This window comes from Phodopus roborovskii, unplaced genomic scaffold, assembly GCF_943737965.1.
Source record: "Phodopus roborovskii unplaced genomic scaffold, PHOROB, whole genome shotgun sequence".
NCBI lineage: Eukaryota > Metazoa > Chordata > Mammalia > Rodentia > Cricetidae > Phodopus > Phodopus roborovskii.
In genome coordinates, this window is record NW_026125295.1 from 38,826,898 (window position 1) to 38,852,971 (window position 26,074).

The window sequence follows — 26,074 nt, forward strand, 5'->3', positions numbered from 1 at the left end:
CCAGAGAAGCTAGGAAACAAGGAGGACCCCCAGTGAAAAGGAAAGGGACAAGATCTCTTGAGCAAACTGGGAGCAGGGAGAGGGAGTTAGGAGAAAGAAAAGTGGAGAAGAGGAGGTGAGAGTAGGACATGAGGGAACAGGAAGACTGAGTCAGGGAAAGAATAGAGGAGAGCAAGAAAAGAGATGCCATAATAGAAGGAGTCATTATAGATTTAAAGAGAGATCTGGCACTAGGGAAATGTCCAGAGATGTTACAAGTAGTTTTTCTGCCTGCCACTGGTCTTGTCCCGCCGCCACGTCAGCCCCAAATAATACACAGAGACTCTGTATTTGATATAACTTGTTTCTTATCAGCTAGCTCTGTCTTAAGTATTAACCCATTTCTGTTAATCTAAGTATTTCCACGTGGTTTCATCTTACCGGGGGAATGGGCTTGGTGTCTGGTCTCCCCAGTCTTTCCATCCTGACTCCTCCTTCCTAATTCCTCAAATCCTCCTTCTCTCCTAGTCCCACCTATCTTGCTTTCCTATTGGCCAACAGTACTTTATCCATTAACCAATATGAGAAACATATTTACAGAATGATATCTCCCATCACAGAGATCTACAAAGATGAACCCAACTAACTAAGCAATAGTGGAAAGGCTACCTTAAATGCCCTTCCCTTACAATGAGAATGATGACTACCTTAAATGCCATCCTACAGCCTTCATCTAGTAGCTGATGGAAGCAAAAGCAGATACCCACACTCCTGGAATCCAGTTTCAGAGAGGGAGGAGTGATGAACAAATGGGTCAAGACCACACTTGGAAAACCCACAGAAACAGCTGACCTGAGCAAATGTCAACTCATGGACCCCAGTCTGATAGCTGGGGAACCAACATAGGACCAAACCAGGCCCCTGAATATAAGTGTCAGCTAGGAGGACAGTGGATGTATACCTAGACTTGGGGAGCACATTCCCCATAGAGAGATATTCCCTTGGTCTAGAGACACAGGGGAGGGCCTAGGCCATGCTAAAAATGACTTGACAGATTTTAATGATCCCTCATGCAAGACCTCACCCTCCCTGGGGGAGTGGATGGGAGATGGTATGGGGGCTTGTGGGGGGCATGGAGGATGGAAGGGAGAGGGAACTGGGATTGATATGTAAACTAAGAAAAATGTTAAATAATAATTTTAAAAGTAATTATAAAAAGTATGTGTTTATAAGAGTTACAGTATAGCTTAGCATAGATAGAGAAATAGATGACAGGTAGATACATACATACATAATACATGGGTAGATGATAGATCATAGATATGAAGATATGAAGATACATAGATCAATCATTGATAGATACATAGATAGATAGATAGATAGATAGATAGATAGATAGATAGATAGATAGATAACTGAGTAACATCCCATACATTTAGATAACTTCATTTCAGAATTCTTTGAGGCAGGAAGTAATTATTATCTTAGGTAGCTGAAATACAAATACTTTCACAAATATAACTTGTCAAAAACCACTAAAAGCTATCATACCAATTTACTTTCTAAGAGAGACTTATGTTCTTATGTTCTAAGAAGACATAAGCAAAGACAGACGTTAACCAGGTTAGATTGAGAACAGCCTAGAAAGTCAAACATGCTTTTCAGCATCCATTCTTTTAATGAATTCTTTAGCTATATGGTAGAAAATGTCATTTATTTTTCCAAACTGACATCTGTCAATATAAAAGCCATTCTAAATATCAGATGGGAGAATGTGTCCAGAGGATCTTCATTCTGATCTCATCATTTCTAGCTAATCCAAGTACAGTACTGCTCAAATTTGATTTTTTTTTTCTTTTGCCTTTAATTAATTTGCCTCTGGAGCAAAGATTTCACTTTGTGGGCTTCAATAGAGTTTTGTATTAAACATAAATAACTGGATAGCTCTTACTGTCCCAAGTCTTTGCTGGTTTAATATAATAAAGAGGTACCTGTGCGCAAAGTAGGAGCCAAGAGGATTAAAGGCAAAAGAAATGCGTCTTACATCATCCATGCGGTCAGACTGGGGCTGAGCCCACCATAGAGATTCTGTCAATATTGTTTCCCATAGTGGCCCTAAGGACTACTAGATTCCTACCCTTAACCCCAGACTTTTCTATGATTCAGAATTTCTTCTGCAGAGCCAGATCAAGCATCACAGACAGCGTACACCTAGAGTGTGGCAAGTTTGTATGTCTTACAAACTCACCACAGGAATCTGTTTCCAGGAAGGAAAAGCTTCAAGAATCATGGCTTCACAGTAATACACTTTGTAAATTTTGGCTTTAACAGTTCAAAGCTTCTCAGTGAAATTTATTTCATTAATCTATTTCCAAATCAATCCATAATATGCAAAAGGTAGTTTTTTTTCTTCCCATTGCAGAGTATTTGTGAGAAATATTGTGGGCTTTCATTCTGTATCACCTGTTGCAGTTACTATAACCACCATCAGGCAAAGTGCCCACAACAGAAATCTAAACACGGGCCTGGATTCCCTTCACACTGCTCACTCCCAGGTGTCACCCAGTCTTCCGTTTTTCCTTTGTGTTGTAGGTTCTGGCTCTTCCCAGTTCTGTGACTTTCCACCTATCGGTTCCTTCTAATGTTCACTTTTGCTCGGGATTAACTTTTTCCAGAAATCTATTTCCTGGAATAGGTTGTCTTCTTCCCCACCCCCTCCTTTTAGTATTCTCAGATATACTTTCTCCTTCAAATGTGCATGTCTTGAGACAATCCTTTCTAAGCCTTTACCAGTGCATTAGTGTGACTTTGTCTAGGGCATGTTAAGCACAGTCGGGAGAGAGCTCTTCAGGTGAGACCCGGAGTTTCCAATCTCCCCTACTGAGTGGAATTAGAGTCCTGTTTTTTCTTATTGATTTAACCTGCTCCTCCTTATTTAAGTTCTTCCTTCTTCAATCCTTCCCTTTCTTCACTGGGATCATTAATTTCAAATTCCAGCACTGGCCCCATCAGGATATGGGGTCTAACAATGTGAACTGATCTACTGAGTAAACTTTATTGCTACAGGGTACATTGTTTTAAGTGACTGATGTCCCAAATCATGTATGGGCAATGGGTGTTTTTAAGGTAGAGGCCTTTTTGCATTTGTAGAGATTTAGCTCTATTTTAGAGATGTAAAATAATGTTTCCTTATAGTCTTGGCTAGCCTAACACATTTTTACATTTTTACTCAATAAAGCTGTTAATTTACAAAAACAAAAAAACGTTATTGCTGTAAATACAACTACTCTTTATGAAATTTTATGAGGGACATAAAGGAGGTTTCTGCTGCATTGCCAGGCTCGCTGGTGTTAAATACAATTTTCCATGCCCCACAATGTCTACATTGGTGTTTCATCATTCAAGGGGATAGGAGGTTCCCCTGAACTCTTTGCTTAGTAGGTGCTCAGAGCTCAGCTTCCCAGCTCTTCCTAACAAAAGCAAGGGGAGGACGGTTCTGACTGGTAAATCTGCCTCTCCCAACTCCTTGGCCAAAAGTCTAGAGTGCTCCCAGGAAGCAGAAAATCAAAACCCTTCAGTTTGTTGTTAGGACTGCTGCATCATTAACCCATCTCCAATGACTTGTGTATTGGAGGGAGATTTAAATAAATTAAATGTATGCTTAATTGTCAAGCAACATCCTTGAAACCAAGTACCAAGCAATAAGAAAAATTATAAAAGCATAATTAAATCTATGTAGATCATCTTTTTATTTTTTTTAACTAATGGCTAATAGCATCACACACATTATTTGTAATATGTCAGGGGTTCTGTTCGTGTTATCTTTAAATAACAACTTACTTTTGATATATCAAAAAGAAGTTAAAACTACTACCTTCCCAGCCCCCAGAATCCCAGTGCCTTAAAATCATCTGGAAACATTTTCAGATGTGCCAACAAAGGTCTCTCTCCTGCTAACCAACTTCAGTTCCTTCACAGAAGGTCAACGTCATAGAGAAGACCTGAGAAATCCATAGGTCTGTAATGTTAACCTAGAGGGGAAGTTCTGTCTTTTGATTCATCATCTTCAAATATCTCAAGAAGATTTTATTTATTGGCTTTGGTAAGTGCTAAGGGTTTTCTTTGGTTTGGTTTGGTTTGGTTTGGTTTGGTTTGGTTTGGTTTGGTTTGGTTTGGTTTGGTTTGGTTTGGTTTTGTGATGCTAAGAATCAAGTCCTGGGTTTCATCCTTGCTAGACTAGCACTCTAACACAGAAGTACTTCCATAGCAAAAAAGAAACATTATTAAAAGAGACATAGTCATGACTCCTTGAAATACAAAATGAATTCATGTTGAATATTTTATTTGCTTTATTAGGTAATAAGATACTACCATTGGTTCAAAGAGGATTTGTAGAACAGACCAAATATAAAGGAATAGATTAGCTAAGTATACCTCTATGTTAACACTGATTACCACCTGGTTTTGTACATCCTGAAAACAAGGCATTTTTTTTTTTTTACATTTTTATATATGGTTGGAAAAGATTTTAAAAGGTATGTAATATTTTGTGACAGGCAGAATTTATCTCCAACTCAACTTTAGGCTCCATAATAAAGTTTTATTGAATCTATAAATAAAGTTTTATTGAATGCTATCATACCTGCCCATGCATGCTATATACTTAGTAGTGGTTCTAGAGGCCATAAGGCGTGTTTTGACAATATTTGCTGGTTGACCAGCTTCAAATTCATTTGGTTTTTTTGAAAAATCTGTGAGGCAGTAAGTGGTGCTGGGAAAACAATTACAAAAACAATCAATGCGACAATAAAACTCAGTGTTGGAACCATTCTTTCACAGGGAAAATGATGTCATCTTCATCAGATAAGGTTTGCTCATATCTCTGTGGGCTGGAAGTATTTGCATCACCCTTGTTTTTCTTCACATTATAGAGGTATAAAATGGCTCTGCCAGAGACAATTAAAAGTCCAGCCTCCTTTAATGTTAAATTGTTCCCATCAAGCTGTCAGGTGCTGCTTAGCAATTCACTGAAAAGACTAACCTTTTCAACTCATATCCATTTTTTTTCACATTTTTTTTCCTGACACGAACTAAACTATTGCAGAGGCAGACTCAGATCAGAGTTCAGTTCATTCTAACTATCACTTGGGACTTGGCCAGCTCCCCTATTCACTTTATAACACATCGTCTCTGCTTGCTGTAGGAACTTGGCACACACCAATAACTGACTGCAACAGTACTAACTGATCCCTAGCTCCTGTGTGCAGCTCATTCGCAGCCCAACACAGCTATTAACGGACACATTGCACGGCAGTCAGTGAAATGGTGCCCACGAAACATCCAGGCTCTGCTCCAGGGGAGCACTCATTCTTGACATAGGCACATCCAATGGAGGTATTTCATGGAGGTCTAATCCATTTCTGATTTTACAGCCTTCTACCTTCCCAAAAGCAAATTCATTGCTATCCATGATGTTTACTTGTATTGATTTTCTTTGGTTTACTATTAAAATAAGAAAAATACACAAACACCAAAATTGATGGATGTTCTGTGAAGAGCTGGATAGTCAATTTTAAGTTCATGTAAACTATTGTTCATTGCAATTAAGACGACACTCATTAAATACACATACAATATTTTTATGATACCTTAATAGAAACATTTTGTGAAGTAAATGATTTCCCAACTTGTAGAAAATGTTTGCATTTTCTTAAAATTCGTTCTTTGAAGTTCAAAGTCAAAATATTCATTGATGCTTTCTGAAGAGATTCTCAAGAAGCTAAGGGGGCACCTCCAACATAGACTGTTTGATTTTTACAAGTGATCACAGCTTGTGTTTCTCTAAGATGCAAATAACTGCACTTGCTAAATTTCTTGATTTCTTATATCAGCTTTATTTATTGATTCTCTAAAGCAAGCAGGACACTTCTTATTAGCTTCATTTTCCAAACACACACAGTCTTCCCTTATGCATCCCATAGCTCCAATACACTCCCTTTTGCAGAACTTCATACACCTGCTATTAGCTGAGTAATGCTTGAAGTTGAATGTTCCCTGAAGACAATCTCTCTATCTGTTACATAAACCATTGGAGCCCCCACAGTGTGGAGGTGGGCATTTAAATTCAAGCTTGAGTACTTGCAAGCTGCACCTATACCTGATATTTCCCTGTCTCAGTTTTCCATCTTTGAAATGGTCATGGTTGTACCTTATCTCAAAGAGTTCTTGGGAAGGCTGGTTAAATATATGCAATACTTACAAATGTGCCTGGAATGTTTCAAGCCCTTAGAAATGAGAGCTATTATCTTGATCAAGTACAGTTATGGACACAAAGCCACCAAGAAATACATATTTGTTAGATGAGTGGATGGATGGCTGAGTGAAGTAAAGGCAGAAAAGGGGTGGGATATTCCATCTCAAGTGTCTGTTTTGTTTTGTCTTGTTTTCTGTTCAGTGCACTCTAAAATGTACAGAAATTTTAATTTTAATTTTAGAAAGAAAAATGAAAGCAAAAATATTAAGCTAGGTATCTATACAAAAATTCTAAATATAGCTCTTACAGTTGATTTAAATTACCATTTTATTCTGATGCACTGTAGATGTTCAAAAAATGTTTGGAGACTAACTGGTTAAATAATAAGTTAAGAATATAGGTAGGAGAGGCCAGGGATTAAGAGCAACAGCTGCTCTTTCCAAGAATACAGGTGTATTCAATTCCCAACACCTGCCAGTGGCTGACCACATTCTGTAACTCCTGTTCCTCGTGCTCTGATGCCCTCTTCTGGCCACCATGGATACTGCATGCTTGTGGTACAAATGCTGGCAAAAACTCAAACATGGGAGAAAAATCAAAATGTGGTTAAAGTGTAGCAAAAGACTTGCCAATTTTGCTTATCTTAAAAAAATAAATAAATAAAAAACAAAACCTGGCAATTATTATTTTCCCTCTAATTTTAGGTTTGGTTTATGTTTGCCTTACTGAACTTGAGGTTTGTTATTATTTTTCTACTTTTGATGATGAATTTATTAATTATAACTTCCCCTCTTAGTATATCTTTGCTATACTACACAGATTTTGATACCCTGTGTTTTCATTTGTTTCAAGGCCTTTATGTCATTCCATTCTAATTTGCTTAGTTAGCCATTGGTCATTTGAAAGGATGTTGCCCAAACATGAGTATCTGTTCTTACAGGATTTTAGTTTTGTTCTGTAATGGTCTGAAAAGATACATGTTAATTCATCTTTTTTTAGTTCATCAAGTCTTGATTTGTGGAGGACATTCCATGTGTCATTGAAAGAAATTCATAGTCTACCACTATTGAATGAAATGTTCTGTATGTCTGCTGGTCTCATTTGTTTGTAGCAGCCTACCAAACATTCACATGTATGAAAATACAAACTACAAATGTCAGCACCTAGACTTCTCTTAAAGTAGAAATTTATTAAAACACTGAAAATAAAAACCACTCTCACACAATAAGAAAATAATGTAATACTAATAAATAAGGAAATGAGATGTTACGAGCAATTTGAAAGAGAATTTAAAACAACACACAATTACCAATCATGAGTGAGGAAATAAATGCACAAATAGACATAAAGCTTGTCAATATCTACAGATAAATAGTGACTTATATTCCCTCTGATGAAAATCCTCTGTATTACATGAACAAAATAATCCTCGTAAGACTTATTCATTGATACCTTTCAAAAACAATAGAAAACACAGACCTGCCAATCAATAACCTCGAAGAGGCCCTAAAGAAGACACAGACATTCGAGTGTTCTCAAGGCTTTCTTTCAATTTAATAGTTTATAAGTTATGTTTTAAACTTTTAAATTAGCTTCAAATTTTCTAACAACACAACAAATTGGTAAAAGAGAGAGAGATTGTGTTTTCTGTTGTTTGAATTTTTATAAAAGTTAGCCAACATTTCCCAGTGGAGTGGGGGAGGGCATCAGAGGGAGGGAGAGAAAAAGGGAGGAAGGAAAGGAGGGAATGAAGGAGGGAGAGGGAACTGGAGTCGATGTGTAAAATAAGAAAATAATAATAATAAAAAAGTTAGCCAACATTTCAAAGAACTATTGAATTCTCTTCAAATGGATTCAAGATATATCTGTGGCCCTGTGTCACTGAAACAGGATGGTTCACAGCTTTGGAGTCTACAATGACACTGAAAATATTTACATGTACATGCAAATGTGAAGAAGAGTGCTGGCATACACCTGTAATGCAAGCTGCCGAGGGAGGGCAAGACACTTGAGGCTGACTGTAGCAACATAGCATGCTCAAACAGCCTGGGTTTCATGGTGAAACCATGTCTCAAAAACAAACAAGTATAAACATGTAGCTACTTTACTGTTTCTTATGGAATTATAATGCCTTTCAAAACGCACATGATACTATTATAAATTATTTTCCTTTTATTTCTTCTTCATATTTTTACCACTGCATTACCTATTTTGAAAATGTGTATTAATCAGTTCATATCCTTGACTAAGCTCATTTTGAGATAGTAAATGAAATATTATAAAAAGATTTTGTATGAAAAGAAAGTACTAGTTCATTGAGATAGAAACTTCTGGCATGGAGATTAGGCCAATGCAAGTTGGAGTGGTAGCCCCATGCTGGGGATCATACTCTTCCAGCATGAGGCCTTCTTCCTACTCAATAAATGCAAACACATTTCCTGTCCCAAATGCTTCCTTATAAACAAGAAATTGATAGCTAATATCCCTACTAGATATCAGAATGCTGGCAACATCCACTTTAGCATATTGTATGCAAATTCTAATGTGTTCCTGTTATATAAGCATCTTTCAAATTAACTATTCTAAACCTAGAGCCACATTCTTTCTTTTTTATGGTAAAAGCCAGACACAAAATCTAGCCGTGCAAAGCCCTGTTACACAGGATTTAATGGTGCCTGTGTGGAGTGGCTGTCGCCACTACACCTAAAATCTAAAATGCCTCTGAATTTAATGATTTAAGCAACAATGAAAACAAATTGTCTCTTGTATTTTCTATAGAAATCTAGGTGTGGCTAGTTGTGGCTTGATGCCAAGATGTCAGCGAAGACTACACTCCTGATGCTCTGATGAGCTCACTGCTGAAATGACTGCCTGTGCTGGAGTTAGTCAAAGGCTCAGGCCTTTCTCATGTGGCCTCCTTGGTGGTTTGAAAGAAAATGGTCTGAAAAAGGAAGTGGCACTACTAGGATGTGTGGCCTTCCTGGAGTAGGTGTGGTCTTGTCAAAAAAGTGTGCTGCTGTAGAGGTGGGCTTTGAGATCTCATATATGCTCGAGCCATGCCTAGTGAACAGTCCCTTCCTGTTGCCTGCACAAGATGTAGAACTCTCAACTACCTCTCCAGCACCATGTCTGCCTGCATGCCGCCATGCCCACCGTGAGGATAATGGACCAAATGAGCCACCCTGATTAAATGTTTTCCTTTATAAAGCATGGTGTAGAAAGAAGTTTCTGTCTAGCCTGGTCTGGCAGGCTTTTAGTCCTAAATAAACACAGAGGCTTATATTAATTATAAGCTGTTTGGTCTAATGCTCGGGCTTATTCCTAACAAGCTCTTACAACTAAAATTAACCCATAATTCTTATGTTTAGCCCCATGGCTTGGTATCTTTTCTCAGTAAGGCATCCCCATCTTGCTTCCCCTGTGTCTGGCTGGCTCTCTCTGCCTGTCCTCTTCCCAGAATCTCCTAGTTTGGTTAAAAAAAAAAAAAAAAAAACCTATACTTCCTACCTGGCTGCTGGCCAGTCCGTGTTTTATTAAACCAATACAACTGACAAATCTTTACAACAGTCACATTGGGGTCCATGAGCTCCCACTTGTTCAGGTCAGCTGTTTTTATGGATTTCCCTAGCAAGGTCTTAACTCCTCCCTCTCTGCAACTGGAATCAAGGACTTTGACTCAGTGTTTAGCTGTGAGTGTCTGCTTCTGCTTCCATCAGCTACTGGATGAAGGCTCTAGGATGGCATATACGGTAGTTATCAATCTCGTTGTCAGGGAAGGGCATTTAAGGATTATTTAGATTCTTATTTGGGATCATCCTTGTGGATCTCTGGACATTTCCCCAGTGCCAGGTTTCTCATTAAGCCCATACCAGCTCCCTCTATTATGGCATCTCTTTCCTTGCTCTCCTTCTCTGTTCTTCCCCCAACTGGACCTTCCCGATCCTTCATGTTCTCCTTCCCCTTCTCCCCCCTCTTTCTTCCACCTGGCTCCCCCAACATGCTCCCAATTTGCTCAGGAGATCTTGTCCCTTTCCCTTCTCATGGGTCCATGTATGTCTCTCTGAGGGTCCTACTTGTTTCCTAGCTTCTCTGGGTAAATATTTTTAAAAGAAAGTTAAAGTTAAAAAAAAAAAAAAGACTAAAATTGCACCATGACTATATTCTTAAAAACGACTTCACTACACATCAACTATGTGGTACAATGGCTTCATTTGTTCCCAAATATTTGTTTTCTCCAGGAAAAATACAATTATCAGGTCACTGACAGAAAAGGAGAAAACATAGATTATTAGCTCTTCTGCCAAATGCACAGTTTCCTCACATGGGCTGAATCTAAACTGAAAACAAGTAGAGGTTGGTCTTCAGAATGAAGCTAGAAGACAAGGTGTTCTGTGGCTCTGGGCTCCACAGCAGTGGTTGCTTTATGAGACCATGCTTCCAAAATTTCAAGGCTCCAGTGTTTCTATTTAATGAGAGGGATGTGGAAAAAACTAAGTTTTGATTGATGACTTAAGGATAAGAATCCAGCATGTTTTTAGATGGAAAGAAAGTATATGTTCATATTTTATTGTCCTGGTGAGCACTAGTCAGCAGCACCTGTCCTCATGGCTTTGGGCTGCTTCTTCTAACTGTCCGTTCCATCACTGAGAGAACAGATGACTAGATGAATGCTTCAAGAATTAAGTAACTCCTATTAGCCAAAGTACAAAGAATATAATTAGTGTAGAGTTTATAAAATGCCTTAGAACAAATAAAGAAAACGATCCAAAATTATTTGTAGAGCAACTATTGCACAGCAGGGACCAAATTGATATTTCCTCCCATACCAGCCTCAACCCTATCCCTTAGTTACAGACACCTAACTAATGTTAAAAGAAAGTGAGGACAAAGTTCCCTGGGATTTAGAGATGAAATCTTGAGCTTTTCATGTCGACTTAGGGATATTGCTGTTCAGTGGTGGCTCTGCTCAGAACCGTTATTGGCAAACAGAACTGCATACATTTATCATGTACAATGTAACATTTAAATATATTTATACACACACATATATAAGCACTGTTCTGTCATGAGTACAAAAGAGTGCATAAGATCAAAGCTATACATTTTGCTGAAGTTCTAAAAGCTGATTGCATGGGAAATCCAAGACGTAGTCAAGTTAGTTACATTGCGCTCTTAAAATCAGGCTAAACTTACCCAAGCTGGGCACACAGGAAGAGTGAATTCTTAGTACATAGCCTTAAGTGACCTCAAGATCGTTATTAACTTGGCTGGAAAAAGCTGTTTGGAGGGGGGGGGGGGGATCGAAACTGTTATCACCACACTGAATTATTCCATTTATGTAAATGGAATTTATGTAAATTGAAAAATGTGTAAATGGAAAACAAATCAGTAGTTGCTGGATACTGAGGAGAGGAGAGGACGAAAGAGAACTTGGATGACTAAAACAGGGTTACTTGGTGGTAATTTCTGTGCTATATTAACATGTTAGTTGATACTGTATGCTGGTTTGGTAAGATTATCACTAGGAAACACAAGGGAAAGGAAGCATGTGATCTGAATTACTATCTCCTTTACTGAAATAAAATTCTGTATCATAGTCATCTTTCAGTAGACAATTCGGCGGTTTTTAGTATATTCGTGTTGTGTAGCCCTCACCTCGTTTGTTTGTTTGCTTGCTTGTTTTGCTTTTTGAGACAGGGTTTCTTTGTATAGCTCTGGCTGTCAGGGAACTCTCTCTGCAGACCAGGCTGTTCTGGAACTCACAGAGAGATCTGCCTGCCTCTGCCTCGAGTGCTGGGATTAAAGGCATGCACTACCACCTCCAGACCAACCCTCACTCTGTTTAAGTCCAGAACTATTTCACCACTCCAAAGGAAACCCTGTAACATAAGCAGCCACGTCTGTGCATGGGATGTGGCTTGCTGCCCAAGTGAGTTTATGCTCTCGGAGAAGGCGCTAAACCCTGAGCCAGTGGACGAACTTCTCCACGGGACAGCTGTTCCTCAAAGAAACGCTTCCTCCGTCTTGGGCCCCCTCCCCCTACTCCGCCCCCAAAGTTTTTGGCTAGCGGGCTGTTGTGCCTGCTGCTGCCACTGCCTCACACAGCAGCAATTAGCACTTGTGCCTGTGTGGTTTCAACAGGCACCCCGCTGACAGCCACTTCAGCCTCAGGAGAGCTCTGCTAGGAGAGAGAAAGGCAGGCATTTTCAGTCCCGGGAGTCAAAAGACAGGTCAAAACAAGTAATTATCCTTCCTTCTTCAGTTGGTCCGCTCTGCTCACGGAGTTCTGGTATTGAGGATCAGGGCTGCTGTTTCCCAGGCTACCGCCGAGCCACAACCCAAGTAGAAACAGGAAAAGTAAAAAGTGCGGCACAATTCACCATGAGCGCCGGGATTCGGCCAGGTTTTCTTAATTAAGCAACCCCGTGATTTCCAACAGTTTCTAGTCCGTTTCCAGCGCTTTGAGAAAGTCCGTTCTGGCAGCCCTCCAACTTTGAGTCTCTGCTCCCAGAGCAGCAGACTGGAGGTGGGTCTTACTCTGTCGCTCTCACAGATGTTGTGAGAGCCCGTGTTCATTTCTAGAACAGCATTTGATTCTCCAATCATTTCCAAATCAAAAGGGCAATCTCTTTAAGCCAAATCATAGTAAAATATCTATCCCATGCTGCTTTCTGAGAGATCCCATACATTAAAAAGTGGCCTTTGAATCCAACCGTCTTCCTGGCACTCAATCTTCCTCACATTTTCTGAAAGAAATCATTTGTTGCTGGTTGATTTTCTACTAGTGTAGATGGTGACTTCAGTTTCTTGCAGTGTCATCCCTTTAGCCTCACCTACCAACCCTTCGGTAGAGTAATAATATTACTATCAGTAACTGAATAATTAGCGTTCAGATTGTATCCACAGGTGAACTATTTGCTTCTTCCCTCCTGACTTCCCAAATTTAATATTTGATTTGTTCTCCACTGTTTAGTCTTCTTTGCTCTTGTCGCTAAGTCCTCCTGAATGTCCCGCTGCAATTTCCAGGGTAGTATCCACATCAGGTGATGCCTGAGTTCTAAGTATTAAGACTCCCTTCCCAGGGAGCACTATTCTCTTGGCCCCCTCACTGGGATGTCTCCTTCAGAATTCCCCTCATCTTTCCCCCAGTGGGTTCTCTGACGCCTCTGCCCCAGGTTTCTTCTTTGGGCTGTGGAATGCCTCCTCCAACAATTTTGCCATCTTAGACATTTTTCCACGTGCCAATAAAGCTGTAAGAATGTTTTGTAAAAATCTGCATATTGTCCTGGGGCTTAAGGACATCTTCAGTTCCTGTCTCTACCCTTTTATACAAAGGCAATCTTTTTTTTTTTTTTTTTTTTTTTGAGATTAGGAGAGAAAGCACCGGGTGACAAGCAGCTTGGTAGTGTTCTTCAGAGAAACAGCTTTTAGAGCATCATGGTGTGCAAGCTTCAGGTTTTAGACTATTTCTAAAGAACAGCCAGGAAGAAAAGGGAAAATTACACTTTTTGAGTTAGAATTCAGAAAAACAGGCAGTGACTATCTGTGAGCCACTGTCCACATTCAGTCCACATTCAGTCTTGACTCTCTCTCTCTCTCTCTCTCTCTCTCTCTCTCTCTCTCTCTCTCTCTCTCTCTCTCTCTCTCTCCTTAGAATTTCCTTCTCTATCTTCCAGAGCTTTCCTTGACTGTTTGTTAGTGTCCATTCTTCCCTCTCTCTTGGATTATTTCCTCATTTCAACTAAATAATCCTAAGAAAGGATGTTTTTGTTTGAAAAATGTCTTTAGCTACCATGGCCATTGGCAGACTTCAGCCTTCAGTGGATTCACACTGTCCCCAAGCTAGCAGTCCTGTGAACATGGCACTGCTTTTCCTACAAGCTTTCCTTTGCATTTGCTCACAGCTGATTCCCTCCTCTCTGTTCCCACTGGCTTTGTTTCCAGAGCATCCATCCCCAGCAGACATTCTGTATCTTCTGTGTTTATTTGGGGGATTATTTTACTGGTTTCCTCCACTACATGATAAACTCATGGAGGCTGGTGGTTGTTTTCGTTCACTGATGTGTTTGAACACCTGGACTAGCCATGGGAAGCTATCACTATCTAATCAGTCATTGAAGAATTTGACTAAACACACACACACACACACACACACACACACACACACACATTTCCTATATCTATAACATGAAAAGGATTATAATTAATGAGTGGTGTTTCATATAAAATTAAGAATGTATTGGCTATGCCAACTGAAGATCTACAGGATATTGAAAAATCTCTCCTTAGACTTAGGCCCCACAGAACAGACATGATCTCTCCCTTGCAAGCTTCCTTCTTTGTCTTCTAGCTACCAGCATGGTTGCCCAGTCCACCCCCACCATTCTCAACTTCAGCTGTTGACTTCTTTCACTTCAGGCTTTAGCTGCCCTGTGTTCATCTGCTTTCGATTGGACCATTTCAACTGTGGCCTTGACTTTGAACAGACCTCCTGCCTAGAATGTGATGAAAATGACAATTTCCTCTCTGCCTAAGAGGTGGGCTTAATGCTAGAGCCCCACCATGCACAAACACTTTACACCTTTGTAGGATACACACACACACACACACACACACACACACACACACACACACACACTCCAATATAGCTACTTTCAGTCTTCTATTTTTCACATTCCACAAAGAAATGAGTGGCCTTGGCTTTTAGCACTTCACTTCCTATTGCAACATCTGAAATTTAATAATAGAATAGTCTGTATCACTGCCATGTCTTCATTTTTACTTAAGAATCGAATAAAAGCATAGCTCTCTAAATTAGAAGGCATGGCAAGGCTTGAATTTTCCTCCCAGAGGAACTGATTATTGCCTCAGTACCTTCAATCTTGAGCAAAAAGGGAAAAGATGGGGAAAAAAAGAAGAATTTTTTCCTTTTATTTTTGAGAGTAGGAGAATTTTTAAAACACATTTGAATAGGGTTCCTACATTTGGCAAAGAAAAAAAAAAGGATTGTAGACAAATTTGAATTTCCCATAAACACAAAAGTAAATTTTTTAGCATACAATTGTTTCATTTGGTGTTTTATATATTATCAAGCAGCCCTACCTGTCAACAGTCACCTGTTATACCAATGAAATTGCTCAGGGGAGGGGTCACTGTGGATATGAAGAGCTTGACCTAAGTTGCCACAAGAGAAGGGCCTGTTTCAAGCTGGTTAAAGTCTATATATTGGGAAAGATACAAGCCCAGGAGCACACATAAGACATCCATCACGGTGCTTCGTGCCTCTGATTTCAAACATATGGCACAAAGAAATCAGACCACATCACAGAAAGCACTGGCACACTTTCAATTTACTCATCCCCATGTCTTACATGGATATCTTAGCACAAGGTATGACTAAGTACTGTGTGCTAAGTGAACTGAGCAGTACAAGTGTACTTCTACGGTTCTAACGTTAGGGAAGTCCAAAGTCAAGCTACTGCTAATACATATGGGCCCTGGTGGTGGCACTTCTTCTGGGTCACATATGGATGCCTTCTATTGTCTCACTTTGCAAAACCATACCAGTACCTAATTAATAAGGGCTCACCCTCACAGCCTCCCTACTTCGGTATTAGCTCATCTCAGAACATTATCACACTATGAGATAGGAGTTCTCACCATAAATTCGAGGGAGTACACAAGCATTCAGCTCATAGTAAAAGAATATTTGAATAAAAATAAATCTTTTATAAGTACAAAGGTCATAGATGTCAGCAAATATTTCTGGCAGTTGAGTGAATAATGGTTAGACACACCTCAGCACTTTGTGATAGGGACAAAAGAGTGCCCTTCTCTGAAATGTAAGCATAACTCACCAATAGCCAAGTTTTATTTTAAGAAAGTAATAAAGCTGATATGATTTTTCCTTTCGGAGCTGTTCATGTTTCAGTTTGGGTGATTGCACTGTGGTAAATTAGTTGACTGCAAGTCCAAAGATTCGATCTGCACCCAGACAGACGATTCATCATACTTAGCATGCAGGGTTCAGGAGAACTTTCCCACAGATATGCCAAAATGCCCCTGGAAGTAATCACAGAAAATTGCCTGCTTTGTCTGTCTAGTCCCTTAAATGCAATCAGTGGCTCTGGATTTAGGTTTATTGGGCTACTTTAATAATCTATCAATCTCTGTATGTGAAAGGTTCATATAGCTACTTTCTCAGTTCATAAATACTCACTGTTTTTAATTTTGGATTTTAGTGGTCTTATGAGAAAACAATGAAAAGGTTTGAAATTTGAACTCCAAAATATACATCACCCACACCTTTATATCCTCAGTACCATTTTGCAAACTGTCAACTTATTCCATCTGAATACCCAGTTCTGAAAAAGTGTAATTGAGTTTTAGATGATAAAGCTACCCAAATATGATCATTAAATCCCAAAATTCAAGTTTGTGATATTGGAAAGTGAATAAAATATCTAAACCAAAACTCTGCAGCAAGTTGTTTGAGAGTTCCAGGTAAGGGTGTGGTTTTAAGTCTATGCCAGTGTCAGCTGTAGTTTGGAATCTAACCTGTTCTAATAATGACTAGTCATTCTTTTATCTATTCTGCAGGTATGCAAGTCTACCTGAACAGTTGTCCCCAAAATTCTAATTAACCGATACTCTTTTCACCTCAAGTGTGTAGAATTTTGAGTCTCAATAAAAAGAGTTCAGGGACCCACCTTTTGCCTCCCTAGGTTTGGATACAGCATTGCTTGCCTGCTTGCTTTCTATACCAATCTCTCCTTTTTAAAATAGCAGTTGAAACTGTAGGTGGAAATTAAAGTTGATTAACTTTTTTTCACTTTCTCTTTGGGTGGAAATAATTGGACATAATGAAAATTATGCAGTCATATCCTCCAAAGACAGCTCTTGGTCTCCACCTGCAACAACATCAACAATCCTCTCAGAAAATCTACCTTCTTTTACCACACCTAGCATCTTCTCTCTGGCTGATCAAAGCTCCCCTCACTTGATGACCACTGGCCAAATGGTACTTGATCCTGGGCTCACACTCCCCACTAGTGACTCTTCCACTACCACCAGCCAATTGCCTCTAGAAATGTCACATTGGCCTGCATCTTCCAGTGTCATCAAGTTGATTACAAGCATCCAAGACACAATCAGAGATCTAGAGAAAATGGATGTGTCTGACACCCCTACCTTGTCAGAAGTATCGGGACTGAGTGGATATGATTCTGCCCTGGATCATTCTTTGGAGATAACCATGCCCATGCCAATACAGTACATCACCACCAGCTCTGAAACGATTGCTACCAAGGGCCACGAGTTAGTGGTATTCTTCAGTCTTCGAGTTGCTAACATGCCTTTCTCCTATGATCTGTTCAACAAGAGCTCTCTGGAGTATAGAGCCCTGGAACAACGATTCACAGACTTGGTGAGTGATCATCGTTTACCTTTCTTCACTTACTGCGTCCCTTCACATTTTGCTATTGCTTTCTGATTATAGTATAATCATTGCTCATCTTGAGCAGTGCAGGTTAGGAAGAGATGAGAATGTGAAGCAGCTGTGCTGTTGCAGAAGACAAAATTCAGCTAGAATTGTGAAATGATTTAAATCCAACCAGGGAAATGAGTTCTATGGTGGGCAATCAGAGAAGACACTGCCACCCAGCTTCATGGGAGTAAGGTTATCCTTAAATTCTACTCATTACGGTTCTCCCTAAATAACTTTACCTGGATTATATACAGAAACCCTACAGTACTGAGCTAGGAATCCAAAAGCAGTATAAATGAACTTTCCCTAAACTGTGAGAAAGCAAAGAGCCATGCTGCCCAGTATGGCTGAGGAAGTACTTCAGGTACCCCCTTTTCCAACCCTCTTATGTTGTAAATGGCTATGTGACTTGCCATCTCTGATCCCTGATATATAAAGTGAGAAGATTTTCACAATGAATGCACTTTGATAACAGATGCCCTCGGACTCAAATTTTAACTTTATTTCTACAAGTATAATAAGAAATATATGCGCTAGTCGGTGGGAGCACATGCCATTAATCCCAGCACTCAGAAAGCAGAGGCAGGAGGATCTCTGTGAGTTTAAGGCCAGTCTGATCTACAGAGAGAGTTCCAGGACAGGCTCCAAAGCTACACAGCAAAATCCTGTCTTGAAAAAAACAAAAAACAAACAAATAAATACATAATAAAAATAAAGAAAGAAATATACATGCAGTAATAAATATTGAATTATGTGATGGCTTTAGCAGTCATGTCTGATTAAATAAATTGTACAATGCATATTGCACACATGCTTTCTGACATATAAGAAAACCAAATGTGCTTCTTATAAGTTAAGTTATCAGATGGCTTGAATATTTTTTCAAGTGAGACTCTGCTCTACACCACACACAAAGACACACACACACACACACACACACACACACACACACACTGTGAGGAGAGTATTAGTTCTACTGTCTTAGGGAACAATGTCCCACTGAGCCTCACCTCGACACTGTGTCTCCATCAGGGTTTGTGATAGGGTGCTGAAACAAAGGTATTAAGAACACTGAAATTAGATGCAGGCTTCTTTGTTCTTGATATGTAGACAGCTGTGTTCTAGTGTCACGCTGCATACCTACATTTCTTCCACATGTGGCCATAAGGGTGTTTCCTCCTTTGCAAAGTTAAGGCCGAGTGGCTTCTCCATCCTGGTTTCACCTGTGACAAAGTAGCAAAGTGGCAACATCCCCTCCACATTTTGTACTGATGATTGTAGTCATAGGACCAGGCCTGGCTATGTGGCAGCTGGAAAAGTATCAACTGTAATGGTTCATCTTCTCTTTCATCACATTCTGAAAATTAATTTGGGAGACAAGGCAACTAATTGTCTGTGTACACAAGGTGAAAACAGAAAACTCCTGCCCCAGGCCAACATAGTGCTAACTCAAAAAACGAGTTCAGTAGAGTAGTAGAACAAATCAGGACACAGCATAATAAACAAATTCCCAACTCTGATACAAATTTCATTTTGTTTTCAAGATAATCCTGTCTTCCACCTGGCTTCTCTGTTGCACTGATAAACATCATTACTAGAATCAGCTTGGGAAGGAAATGATTTACCTCACCTTACAGGTTACAGTCTATCATTGAGGGACTTCAAGAAAGTAACTTAAGACAGAAGTTTGAAGCAGAAATCACAGAGAAATGTTGTTTACAGGGCTGCTTCTCATGGCTTATTCAGAATACCTGCCCAGGGGTGGCAGAGCCCACAGTGGGCTAGGCCCTCCCACATTGATCGTTAGTTAAGAAAACACAACACACAGACAGACAGACCCATGGACCAGTCTGATGAAGGCTATTCCTAATTGAGTTTCCTTTGTCCCAAGCAACTCTCATTTATGGCCAGGTCACTTGACTAACCAGCACAGCTGGTGAAACAAGGTCAGGGTCAACGTTCTGATGAAACAGAGAATGAGAAAGAGCAAATGGGTCTGAGACAAGGCTGGAAGCTCGCAGCTTGAACCTTTGTGCTGTCTGTATTTATAGGGCTGTAGTTTATGAACCCTTCTAGAGTCAGGAAATGGGTATCACACATTTCTGAACAATGACCTTCAAGGTGGATGTGGTGGCAAGAGACAACAAGTGTGAACACAAGGGAAGAACAATGTCCTGAGGATGCTTTTGAGATTATTAAATCCTGTTTGGAAAGGGATCCCTAGAAGGCACCTTTGCTCTCTCACAATGCAGATAAGCACCCAGTTCCACACAGGCTTTGTATTGCATGGCTCAATGAAGGCCACCCAACTAGATGCAACCACCTTCAATACCCACTTCTGCTTCCCTTCTGCATGCTATGCAGTTTCACTACACTGACAGACAGACATGTTGGGTTTGGATATTTTATTTCAATGGGTCATTTCAGATCCCAGATTTTACATCTCCATTTACACAAACACAGGCTGGTTGGCTCCTGAGCTTAATTTGGAACAGTCACTTTTTAAAAAATTAGTAAGCTGACATTTTTTGGCTGTTAGCATTGGCTTAGGTTTAAAAAAAAAAAAATCTGTTCTTACAAGACATGAAAAAATCCCTGCCCATCTATCTTGATGCAGGCAGCAGGGTGGAGATATGGACATAATTACTACAAATAGATCATTTCATTGTGGTGTTCTGGTCTCACATCCAGCAACAAAACCAGCAATGGAGAAATGAGTGTTCTCTGGTAATGAAGAGAAAGCATAAACAGGACCAACTGGCAGTGACCAATTTAGGAATAAACTGTTTTTCTTTTGCAGCTGGTTCCATATCTACGATCCAATCTCACAGGGTTTAAGCACCTGGAAATACTCAGCTTCCGAAATGGGAGTGTGATTGTCAACAGCAGAGTGCGGTTTGCAAAGGTGGTGCCCTACAACCTCACCCAGGCTGTGCGCGGAGTGTTGGAGGATCTCCGAGCCACTGCAGCTCAACAACTCAATCTGGAAATTGACAGCTACTCTCTCAACATTGAACTAGGTAGGTGAAAGCTTGGGGAACTTATGGTTCATTCTGTTTTGTTTTCAAGCATGCTGATCAACTTTCAAGCCACAAAAATTAAATGAAATCACACTTCACAAGTCCACCTTTTAGAAGCTGTGAACTTTGTGATTAAAGAAAGAGTGGCTTCAACCTGTAGGCTCAGTGTTCCTACATAGAAAAGCAAAGAGTAAGAGTACCTCCAATTGCAGTCTGAGACTCTCACTTTCCTCACAGTACTAAACTTTTGCTGTTCTCAGACAATTTAAAATGTAGCCACAAACCAAGCTAGTGTACATTCTGCTGAAGGTCAAAGCACTTTCAGGAATAACAACACAAAAAATCTGCAGCACCCTAGGCCCCCTCCTTCAATGCCTTCAGTGAACTGTCAGAATAGACTTTTTCATAAGAAAATGCAGGATGAAACTCAGACCAAATCCTGAGGAGAGGGGGGAGAAGGGGATATTAGATCAAAGTTAAAACTTGGAGAAGAAACCAAAGAAGAAAATAATGTCCCTTCCCATTTGCACACCCTAGTGTAGTGTCCATGTGTGTAATAAAACAATAGCCAGAAACTCTGTAACAGAACGCAAACACTTGCTCCAGCAAGAAAGCAGAGTGTATGCCACTGTCATGGACCAGGCCTGAACTAGGTACTATTCCCACCAAGTACTTCAAAATTTTTCTCTAAACTGAAGAGAGGGTTTTAATCCCCTGGACTGCAGGACAGGAGGGCTCTATCCTACTGCCAAAGCAACCTTCCATTCAGTTTCAAAACAAAGTTTCCTAATTGGCTATGAATTAGTGAAGTGGATCTTTAACACTCTCTCTGGCTCTCTGTGGACTAACTATGAAGACAGAGGGAAAAAGCCTTGGGCGAGAATGCAAGCCAAAAAAGCTCAGTAGGAAACATTTATCTTTGACAGCTCAGGCTTTGGTGCAGTCCTACAAAAATTGCCTCAGTACCTTGGTAAACAGCATCATGAAAAGGACAGCACAGCCTTGGGGACTGAGCAGGGGAGTAGTTTGGTTGGGGGGAGGGGCTTTTTAATATTTTATTTTATTTATTTATGTGTATGGATTTTTTGCCTGCATGTGTGTGTACCACTTGTGTGCCTGGTACCAGCAGAGGCTAGAAGGCACAAGGTCCCCTGTAACTGGACAGATAGAAAGTTATGAGCTGCCATGTAAGTGAGGGAATGGAATCCAGATCCTTTGCAAGAGCATCTAGTACCCTTGTCCACTGAACCATCTCTCCAGCCCTAAAATGAGCTTCTTAAACATTTCAACATGATACTCCAATAATATTTAAATTGAATTAGAGCCTTTTCTCCTCAAGTATGTACTCTTTCATCTTGTTGAGAACTTTTGCAATCTTTCTCTTAGCTCTTTGCAATGAGCAGGGTATTGTTTTCTCTTATGGCCCTACTGTGCAGAAGCTCATTAGAGCCTCTTGCTTATACCCAACTGTAACATGGTACCCAGCGTTCAGCCTTTCCCTATCTCTCTCCAGACTTTCAGTAACTGCCTATTCTATCTGCTGATGCTATTTTTGCTTTTGTTTGTTTGAGACAGGATCTCACTATACAGCCCCAACTGGCCTGAAACTCACTATTAACACCCTGCTGGCCTTGAACTCATCAAGTCAGAGTCTACCTCTGCCTCCCAGCTACTGGGATTAAGGGTGTGCACCACTGTGCCTGGCTCATTCTAGTTCTAACTTCAGTGAAGTCAGCAGTTTCTGACTCCCATGTGGCACTTGGTTTCTGTGCTTAGTTTCTTTTGCTTAATATAATGATTCTCAACTTTATTGTTTTGATAAAAATGACAGGACCCATTCTTTTTATGGCTTAACAGTATCACAGTGGATATGTGTACCACATTTTAAAATCCATTCATCAGTTTATGTATGCTCTAGTTTCTGTTTCTTAGCTATTGTAATAAATATGAAAGTAAGAGGTTTCGATACATACAGTTCATTTTTTTTATTCTTTTTCTCTCCCAAGCCTATGTATATTTTAAAACACACTGTAACCCTTTAGAGGTTTTTCTTAATCTGAATCTGTCTTTACTGTAAATCTTTATCTTTTTGTGGCCATGAGACTTTTATCTGGTAAACAACATTGCTAAAATGAAAGTCATAGCTTTATTAGCCACTGTCTATCCAGGATGGTGGTGGGTACCTTTACCACCAGAACTGAGAGCTGTGCTCACTGCCTTGGTCTACGCTGCCATCCAGCAGCATGTTGCCAGTGTAATTAAGGCAGCCACACTGCAAGGTCTGTGCCCAGTATGAATGATGACTCCCTTATGGTCATGTAGAGGACTCTCCCAAGTCCTCCCCAGCCTAACTTCTCTAGTCTCCATCTGAGGTTACATGCAATTAGGGAAGAATTGCATGCTATGGGTTGGTAGGAATGGCTGAATAATGAGGTGACAGTCTTCTCTTGACCCTTCCCATCCCTCCTTCTATGAGGGACCATCAACAGTCAACATACCCAGCTGTGGTATATTTTTCAAACAGGCACACCGAAACTAAAGAAGATGATGGCAGTTTGGTTTGAAGGATAGTCCTGTATCACAATAGGGGACATTCTAAGAGCATGCAGATTAATAAAGAGGGTACTTTCTTTAGCATAGTGTTTGACACATTGTGGTTATCTAATAACTGTTAAGAGTTAGTATTACAACATTGTCATAATTAACTTGACTATTAATTTATGACATACACAGGGCACCATAAAGAGTGATTAAAAACTAGCAAGGCGAGGTATTTGTGAACTAATTGGAGCTGAATCTATTTTTGATACTCTGTGAACCATTGTGTGGTGTTGTCTTTCCTTCCAGGTGGCTAGTAGAAATGAGATGCTACTAGTATCAGCTGTAGTCCTGCTGGAGCCAAGTCTATACTGAACTACCTAAGATAAAGATGCCTCCAAGCTTCCAGTGTGCTGTGGGTGTACAGCCAACTTGAGAGATAGAAACAGGGGAAGCACAGAGAGGACAAACAGGGCAGTCTGTCTGCTCTCCACAGCCCTAAGTAGGAGCAGCCCAGGAACTTCCAGAGAGACAGACATACTGTGTCCAGCCATGAGCACAGTGAAAACTGCTGAATGAATGAATAAATGAATGATCACTCAGTATACATAGGGAGATATTTTGCAATAGTTACTAGACTGTTACACTGAGCTTGGCTGTGAAATATTTCTCCATACTCTATTCTTTACTAAACACCTGGAGATAGAAAACTCACTTTTAATACACAGAAAAATAATAAAATAATGAATGAAGGACAAAAAATAATTAATGTTAGAAGTCTGCTAGGAAATGGCTATGGGGAGCCTATTAAAACATCAGCAATGCTCCAGACAAAAAAGTTGAAAACAGGAAGATCAGAACATTAGAGATGGCTTCATTAAACTTTTAAAAATGAGTATGGTTTCTTCCACATAAATCAAAATGTATATGCACTCCTCAACTACAAGAGATTGTAGTTTCATTGTGCTGTATACAGGCAGAAGCCACAGCTCCAAAGTACACTTAAAACTTTTCCTTCTCATCAACATTAATGCAGATGGAAAAAAACAGCAGCAGTCATGGGGGACCAGGCATGCCTGAGTCAGTGGGCTTCCTTGCTCACAGCTGTGGATCCTGGGCAATCTCGCCACAGGCAAAGGGCAAATTCACAAAGAGAGCCAGCAAGCATGCATTTGAGTGGTTCACTAGACTTGAACACCATCTCTGAACTAGTGAGCATCAATTTACCTCCACATGACCTGTATATGTGTGGCAATCCCTATCCAAAGGAACTGTGGAGAAGGGCATCTTTAAACTACACTGGCATCAGATACATGTCTTTTTAGTTCAAACATACCTTCTAATGGCCATTTTCTTATGTAGCAGACTTCCAGCAAGATCCTGTGGGCTTGGCTTTGTGCCAGATGAAGAGTATTATGATTCCTTTTAAATCTCTGCTCATTGAGACCTGGCCATCTGAGCATGAGGGAGTGTAGAACTAGATACTACAAAGACCTCTGACCCCTCTATGCTGTGAAACTGACCAATGAGTGGACTGATAGCCACACCTGAGCTGCTGGCAGCAGCTGCAAAAGGAAAGGGCAAAGGAAACTCACACTGCAGGTGACACAGAAGTACAGACTGTCACTGGAGCTGATGGCTGTTGAGAAAGAGTCCAAAGCAAATGGCATCAGGTATACACTTTGACAGACACACAAAGACTACCTTTGTTTGCCTACTTGTAGCCTTGTTTCAATATAGAACATAGAGATAGTTCTCCTAAAACTCCCAAACAACAGCATTACTTTCTTAATTCCATAAATATTTACATCTTATAAAACATGAAATCTAAAGCATTGTTCTGGAAAAAAAAATACTGTCCAGTACCATTGTAGTAAAGTGTCTTATCACCAGAACTTCTGTGCAATTTTAGTTTGGGGAAATAAACAAATATTTTTATTATTTGTAGTGCTGGAGACAGAAGCCAAAGACAATGCTATACTCCTTCCCATTTTGATTAAACAATAAATAAATGTCTACATTTTAAAATGTAGAGTAAAGAAAGTATGTCAGGGACTTTTCAATCATTTCCTTTTCTACCTAGCAGTATGACAGCTCTTTTGCCCCTAGTTTTACAGAATGACTAGCTAAGCCAGGTTTTCTCCATTCAGTGATGTCTTTGAATAGAAGCTGTCCTGGTGACTGACAGGAAAGCAAATTACTATGTCCTCTTATACCCAACTGTTGCTACCTAGCAGACAATGCTATTGAATGAAGACATGTGTAAGTGGAACTTACGTTCCCACTCACCTGGCTGAACTGCTGGTGTGGTCTGTTCAGGTGTCCAAGGCTAGGACAAGAGTCTCGGTCCACACGCATGAAGTGAGGGAGGCCTATGAGCACCCGCACTCAGAGGCCTTAAAAATTCCAGGTCATTTTAGCAAATAAAAGTGGCCTTTCTGCTTCTAGTCTTGATCATTCCATTTGAGCATTCACTGGAACTCAGTGAGGCTGATAAGTCTGAAGAAAGTCTCTCTTAGAGAGAATTAAATGGGGAAACTCAGAGAGAGAAAAAAAGGCATCCACCAGAAGCTCTGTGTGTCAAAAATTAATACTTAGCTTGTTTATGGAAGAGAATCTCAAGAGTTTATCTTTGGAAAGTGGAAAAGGCATCCTGTGAGTCTAATCTGTTCCCAGGCAGGGCAGCTTAGTTTCTGGATTTCTACCCTTCTTCCCTTCCCTTGCTGTCTTGTTGAGAAAAGTCACATATAAACCAGTGATATACATGGCCAGTCTTTCCCACCCTGTCAAGGTTTCTCA

General features: G+C 40.1%; 1 protein-coding gene across 1 annotated transcript in view; it reads left to right on the plus strand.

Moving 5' to 3' along the window:
- Impg1 (interphotoreceptor matrix proteoglycan 1) overlaps positions 1-26,074 on the plus strand; it is a 103,314-nt gene that overhangs the window by 54,042 nt on the left and 23,198 nt on the right. The window contains exons 12-13 of the mRNA XM_051173167.1: positions 17,110-17,657; positions 20,518-20,737. Of these exons, the coding sequence (XP_051029124.1) occupies positions 17,110-17,657; positions 20,518-20,737 (768 nt within the window). The remainder of the gene's footprint in view (positions 1-17,109; positions 17,658-20,517; positions 20,738-26,074) is intronic.